The sequence below is a fragment of the Aptenodytes patagonicus genome, chromosome 5 (genome assembly GCF_965638725.1).
Source record: "Aptenodytes patagonicus chromosome 5, bAptPat1.pri.cur, whole genome shotgun sequence".
Lineage (NCBI taxonomy): Eukaryota > Metazoa > Chordata > Aves > Sphenisciformes > Spheniscidae > Aptenodytes > Aptenodytes patagonicus.
In genome coordinates, this window is record NC_134953.1 from 74,817,779 (window position 1) to 74,825,252 (window position 7,474).

Genomic DNA, 7,474 nt, shown 5'->3' on the forward strand with positions numbered 1-7,474 from the left:
TCTTGACTGTTCCTTGAGACTTTTGGACTGCCAAATGTGTATAGTGTATACTTACCCTGTACCATCTGAAGGGAAAAAATACATCTCTGATTGTACAACTGTGGAGATAGGAGGAAGTTCCTTAGTAGGGAAATATCAGGAGCATCTGAGCATAGCCCTATTTTTTTTTTTTTTTCAGTTGTGAGCATCACCTGTTCTGATTCTTACTTCATCGTATCTCTGTTTATTAATAAGGCATACTGCTGCATTTTACAAGTTAGCAGAAAAAGCATTAGGTGTTTTTCCTCGTAAACATGTTGATGCTGTACAATGAAATCAAGGACCATTATAATCCATACCTCAACTCTTACTTTTTACAAATTCATTCTCTAATTTTTTAACTCTGAAATAGTCACAACTCTGCATGTCATTTCCATATACTTAAAGTATACTAAAATAGAGAAATTTATCCCAAAAGGGAAGCCTAGATGCTAGAAAGTTACTTTCAAGCATCCCACTACTGGCAGCTACCTTTCAAATACGACATAAAATAGAGGTAGTAACTGGAATTGCAGTGTCTTTCTCAAACCCCACTGGGGGGAAAGATCTGGAAAGGTCTGTTTCCTTCTCCAGTTTGTATAGCCTGTCCTTCATATCTTTTTCCTTTTAGGTAGCCTAAGAGGGAATTTAGTAAATTCGGTAGGTGTTCAAACATCACTGTTGTCTTTAATATCCTAGGGCAAGTCCTGTGACTTGAGCTACAAACAAGTTCCGTAAATGACAAAAGGAAACGAGGACAAGGAAAGCTCTTTGGTTTACTGACCACTACAATAAATGGTTTTCTTGAGCTTTCTGCAGCACCTCCACTTGTAGCGTCACATCAGTCCTTGCGGTGCTGATGTCCCAAACTGTGCCCCTCCTGCAAATATACAGGGCTTGTTTCACTACACTCCCATGTTTTACTTTACTATATGTAGTTTTGCCACTACGGAAGCATCCATAGTAGGCATGTTTGACGAAACTAGCGTACCACATTTTCTTCTACCAGCTAGTAGAAATACAGCATAAGATCGTTTGTATCTTTCCAAGCAAAGATAACTGGGTGACAGAGGTGTAACTGGAAGCTTAATTTGGCTCATTGCATATAGTTAGGGATAGAAAAACTTAAAACTGATGCACACGTGGAACGAGGGCGTGGGAGGGAAGAGTGGGGGAGCGTTTTACCTCATTGGCCTGAGCCTTCAGGACAGGCCCTGGAACTACAGTATCGGCTGAAGTTGCTCTAGAGAGAGATTTTACTTGCTGGAGGAACAGGTTGTAGAGTGGCAGAAAATACTGCTTGCTTTTCATTAACTGTAACTTTTCAGGAATGGGATTTGGAGACAGAACAAGCACATTCTGTGGCACACCGGAATTTCTTGCTCCAGAGGTGCTGACAGAAACTTCCTATACAAGAGCTGTAGACTGGTGGGGTCTTGGTGTACTTATCTATGAGATGCTAGTGGGTGAGGTAAGTTCTAGTAAGATACAATGGAGTCATAAAACTAACATACCTTATAAAAGGTTACACAGCTGAAGATACCAGCCTGTCAACATTTACTATGCCCTACCCGTCACAGTTGTATCAATACTTGTACATACAGTATGTATAGGCATACCTAGTTTTACAGTGAGCATCTTAATGTGTTTCATCAAGAAAAAGAAGTATTAAATACTGAGCGGCTACTTACCTGATACTAGCTGCTGTAATGCTATAGAAGTTGATGAGTCATGTCATGAGCTTGAATTATCAGCAACTGTGGAAGTGAATGAGTTGTAGCTGGTCCAAGACTTAATCTCTAGGTTTTTGTTTTGGTTTGCTTTTAATTACGTCATTCTGCCTTAAATCAAATTACAGTAATGGCACATTAATATCAATGTCTCTAAGCAAGAACGGAGCACATCTGGTTTTGGGGAGCTCAGTTTCTAGCACACACCTGTTACCGTCAAATTTGGATGTGTACAGCTATAGCAGTCTTCTGCTTTCAAATGCTTTGGGGGAGAAAATAAACTCCTTAACTCCTGGAGCTTGAATGGAAGCGAACTTTAATGCATAAAACTGGATAGCAGTGAAAGATTGTGCCAAACGCAGTGCTGTTTACCATTTGAATTACGCATGCGCTAAAACAGAATGCCCCAGTTCCATGTAAATGAGCTGGCATAAATAAATTACTATTTGAATAGTTATTTACCGTTGCGTATATTGCTTTACCTTCTGGTCCGTTTTGGTTTAGTATCTCCCAGGTAGCACAGTGATGGCTTACATGCTAAAAACGGGAGAAAAACTATAGATTTGCTCATCATTTTGTTCTTTTTCAAAAAAGATGATCGTTCAACTTCCTTTTGCTTCCTTTCAGGTAAAAAAGTACAAAAAGCTTGTAGAATGTCGCCTACATCTGTCAGGCCACTTCAAAATAGTTTGAAAACCCTTGAGCTGTGACATGCTAACGATATTATGAAAACAAATTAGTCTTGACCACTTTACTTGTGAATGGCAGCTGTTCCAAAGAGGAGCCTTTCCACATTCTACGTACTTTCCACATTCCCCGTCTATCTTGTGTCAGAGTTCAAAGAAGATTCCAGTTTTAGGTGTTTCTACTTCTAAAAGCGCATTTTTAAAGCACAGTCCTTCAGTAAGAATTAAGGGATAACACCAACTTGCCTTACTTTTCTACTCTTCCATATGGAAAACTACCGTATCTGTTTCTGGGAAAAGGAAGACTTCATTTCAGGGTGTCTAATTCCAAACTGTCAGCTGAATATACGTTGTTTTCAATTGTAAGTGAATTTTTAAGCCTGTTTAATAGTAGTTTTTTATTACTTTCCTTATAGTCTCCCTTCCCTGGAGATGATGAAGAAGAGGTGTTTGACAGTATTGTAAATGATGAAGTAAGATATCCACGATTTCTGTCTACAGAAGCCATCTCTATAATGAGACGGGTAAGAATGTAACAATAATATTACCGTGTTCCCCTCTTATCCTGTTTCCAACATTAAGGAAATTAATTACTTTTGTGAGGAACAAAATACCTTAAGAACCTACGCTTGGTATTCTTTCCTACAATTAAATTTCAGACTTGCTTCATTTATGCTGTGCCACGCTGCCTATCACCTTACGTGAAAATTGTCAGTGCTGTTCCACTTTATTCAGGAGCAAGTTTTTCTTTTTAAAATGTAAAACACTAGAGGCTCTATTTTCTCCCTGAACTAAGTTTCCTACTTGTACCTAACTAGAGAAGTTCAGCTCTCTTTTCCTAGCAGAACATTGCTGCGTTGACCTATTTGGTAGATTAACATTGTCACATGAATATTTTAATTCAAAGACTTCTAAATCTTTTTGGTTCCATTCCAACTGGGGCAGGGAACACCGTACGCATGGCATCTGCAGTCCCATTCTTGGCAAAGAACAGCTGATTTTGTTTATGATTGTTATTAGTGCTATTCCTTAATGTAATGCCTCTACTCACCTAAAGAAGATGCTTGAACCTGTCTAAGGTAGAAGCTTATCAATCACAGTTGATAAAAGGCGTCTACTGGCGGCGATTCAAAGCCTTCAGAAGCAGCCTCTCAACTTCAAATGTCTGACACTGAATAGCAGTCTAGCATCCAATTCAGCAACGTGCTGCAGCATGTAAGTTAAAGCGTGTCACAGTAACTACTGTGACATAAGTGTTTAAGCTATAGAATATTTATGCTATTACTTAAAGTGATTGCTTACTCCCAGGGAGAGAGTGTTTGTCTAGAGAATGAAGGAAGAAGAATACAGTTTTCAGGCAGTACCCAGGGAGGGTATTTTTACGGTGAAAATTACCACGCCGATATCCACAGGGGACAGGGGACTGCTGCGCTGCACCCAGAATACGTGTACCGTGAACTTTGTGCTTGCAGTTCACTAGTTGTAGCTGTACGTGCACTGTTCCCATCTGAGGAATTCTTACGGAATACAGTAGACGTTATTTTTTGATGGTTGCATCATGAATGTATCAACCCACCCTGACGCTGGGCACTCTGCCTGGAACAGGGGTCAGCTCGCAGCAGCGTGATTCACGAGTGGGAGCATCGGACTTCTGGTGTTAACTAGAAAAGCCTTTTATTTGGCTGGGTGTGTAAAGCAGCATTCCACCCCCTCTTGGTAAATCGACCGCTGTGAAATAGCTGGGCACAGGAGACAGCAGAGTAGTCTCTTCTGAGCCAAGCAAGAAATACTAGCTTATGTAAACTCTGTATCCTCTCCAGCAGAAAGCACGCTTTTCAATACCTCTCTGCTGAACGCTAGCCTCACGAATCACCTCGGGTACCAAGACTCGGTACCGCAGATCTGCAGCGGGACAGATCAGTCTGCTCTGTTCATAGCCAGGCTGCTGGTGGAATTGCGCTGACAAACAGGTTCAGGCATCTGTAAAAGAGCACTGCTGTCTCTAGCTACAGACATCTAAATTTTGTCTTTCCCTTTCGCTGAGGACCAAGAATTTTCTGTAGGTGAGGCAGTATGAACTTCACTGTCCCTCTAATCTAGGTGTTGGCTCTTACGCAGTAGCACTCACCCTCCCTAGTTCCTCCCCCTACCCCTGAATTTTTGCACTGAAATCTCGCATGTTTTGTCAGCTGCTACGAAGAAATCCAGAGCGGCGTCTTGGAGCTGGAGAGAAAGATGCCGAGGATGTGAAAAAGCATCACTTCTTCAGGGTGAGTACAAACTACTACTATTTCTAAGGACACTAAGGAGTAGAGACAGGAAACTAAACATCAGTTGGTTTCTTTTACAGCTAATAGATTGGAGTGCTTTACTGGCCAAGAAAGTGAAGCCTCCTTTTGTACCCACCATTAGAGGTCGAGAAGATGTTAGTAATTTCGATGACGAATTTACCTCTGAAGCACCTATCCTCACTCCACCTCGGGAACCAAGGATACTTTCAGAAGAAGAGCAGGAAATGTTCAGAGATTTTGATTACATTGCTGATTGGTGTTAACTTCTAGACACTGTGAAACCCCAGCTGACTGGCTCACAAGAATGCCTCTCTCAGAAGAATACCGACCCTTCAATTGCTCTCTGTGCCACCTGTAGCTTCTGGTTTTTTTTAAATCACATGAAGACCCTTTTAAGTACTGTTTTAACGCTCTTGTGAAGAGTGGCCTCTTTGTATATTGTTTTTTTATCTGAGCACTGGAAAGCAGGTCTATGGAGTTCTTAAGCTGAGTCGGTGAACCCAGGCTGTATTAAGCTTCCCGCACACGGGCACACGTGGATCTGTACTGTTTCTCTCACTCTCCTACAGCAGATAACATCCCTTTTTAAAGTATCTGCCTTAAGTGGGAAAAGCAGACTTTGAGCTAGGCGATCGCTTATCCCTACTCAGCCACATTGACACAGAAGTTTGGGATACTGATGACACTCTCACAGAACGTGATTCTAGCTGGAGAAGGCAAATGGTTTCAGTTAAATATTATCTTGTGCAGTCTATAAAACTACACATTTCTATGTACACCTTCATCTTGTGTTCTTAAAAGAACGGTATTGAGATTGAACAGATACGCCTTGTTTTGTAAATTTTCTATGGTATTTATTAGGAAAAATGTTAAACGCCTTGCCTTTGAGATAACAACGGTGTAAGTGCTTCCATTACAGAGAAAAATCCAGAAAGTTTACCAAAGCCACTTGCCAAACAGTTTTGCCTTCAAGCTTTTTAAGCATGGCTTAAAACCCTGGTCGATGCGAAGAAGGTAACAAGGACGTTGCTCAGTCTAACCGCAAAGAGCGAAGCATGTGCATTTCCCAAGCCCATCCACTTCTGTACTCAAACTCATGCCTTTCCCGCTCACTGAGTGGACAGATAAGTTAACCGGTCTGTAGCTAACCACCTAGATCATCCTCTGTCTGCTGTACAATATCATATCACTTTTAGAAAACATAAGGATTTTCAACGTATACATGCTGTGAACATGTATATTTGGAAGTTGTAATGTATTCTTATGCCCGGGCAAGTAATTTAATTATACCACTTCATTCATTTTGCACAGTGGCCGAGTGAACAACATAGAACTCTGAGTGAAAAAAAAATATTTGTATACATATAGGCCACTGAACTCCAGAACTTAGATTGGCAGTTACTGAGAGTAAAAGCAATATGTTGTAACGGAATGTATAAATATTTTTGATAAAAACAGTGTATATTTTATAAACCCCTTAACACTAAAAGCTGTACCTCAAAAGTTGAAAAATAATTTAGACCAGACACTGTGCATACTTGTAAACCAAGACCCATTTTTGGCATCTGGGGTTCTGGGGGCAAACATTAATTCTTGGAAAATAAATTTCCCACGTGGTCCTTAGCTCTGGCGCCATCCAGAGCTGATTGCACGTGCAATCTCACGGGTTCATCCTAGCCAGGAGTTTGCTGTTCATGGGCTAAGACAGTGAGAATCGGCACTCGAATTCAGAACTTGAAATTTTATTCCTTCAAAGAAGAAATGCAAACCACCTGAGTGCGCAACGCCAGGGCGGTTGTTTGAAGTCATGATGCTGGACAGACCTGCAGGGTCAGGCAGGGGAGAGGCTTAGGGAGGGGGGAAAAAAAAATGGTTACTAGGTCTAAATCAGGCATCCCCCCCGCAGGAAGAAGGAAGGCATCTTTACCAGCTCTACGAATCATGTTTGGCAGAGTGAGTCAACTTTTCAGCATTACTTGTTTCCAGATTCTAATTAATAAGAAACAAATTACGTTCCTGTATCTAGCTGAAACCAATGCTTTTGAGGTACAGTCAGTTCACTCACCCTTTTTGGTTCCCAGATATATATATGAGCATCTAACAGGGTGCTTAACACTTAGGAAAGTATCCTCAAAAATGCCTTTTTGTAACTACATCTTGTACAGAAATCTTTTTTTAATCTAAGTAAATCACTAAAAAAAAAAAATTAAAAAAAAATTAGAGGGCAGGGTATGTTCACCCAGTTAAGCTGAAAGAAAGCACTAATTTTATCTCTGTAGTTTTTTAAATATTTTTAGGCAGATTAAGATTTTAAACCCTAGATTGTAAATATATTTTGCTATACTTTATCTGTATGTGGCTGCTCAAGCACTTTGTAAGGAAATTAGGATATTTTAGAATGGTACACTATGCATTAAAATGAAATGTGCCTTTAACAAATGTCATTCTAAGTGTTTTGCAGTCATTAATATCACAAATTAAAGTTTTAAATAGAGTAATTTGTAAATTGTGTCCCAAACATGATTTTCCTGTTTCTTGAAATGTCTTGTCATGTTTTCTCCACAGGCAGCTTTGGAAAAGTTATCCTGCAGTCAGGAGGGACTTAGAGAAACCCAATCTCTTAGTGGTAGCTCAGTGTACTTCCTTCTGGTTTTTTTAAGAATCAAAATAAGTAGTTACCTCCGAGCATGCCTTCTTTCTGAGGCTGAAAGGTAGCCCCCTCTTGCTTGGGTGAGCAGCCCTTCTGAAG

At 40.4% G+C, this 7,474-nt stretch overlaps 1 protein-coding gene across 2 annotated transcripts in view; it reads left to right on the plus strand.

Moving 5' to 3' along the window:
- Nucleotides 1-7,231, plus strand: part of PKN2 (protein kinase N2) — a 57,498-nt gene extending 50,267 nt beyond the window's left edge. The window contains exons 19-22 of one of the 2 annotated variants that reach the window (XM_076340557.1): nucleotides 1,347-1,489; nucleotides 2,851-2,958; nucleotides 4,624-4,704; nucleotides 4,785-7,231. In XM_076340557.1, coding sequence (XP_076196672.1) covers nucleotides 1,347-1,489; nucleotides 2,851-2,958; nucleotides 4,624-4,704; nucleotides 4,785-4,988 — 536 coding nt within the window. In that variant the 3' untranslated portion in view covers nucleotides 4,989-7,231. Of the gene's footprint in view, nucleotides 1-1,346; nucleotides 1,490-2,850; nucleotides 2,959-4,623; nucleotides 4,705-4,784 lie in introns of those variants that run through there. The other variant, XM_076340558.1, reaches the window with a different exon arrangement.
- Nucleotides 7,232-7,474: the final 243 nt, after the last annotated feature.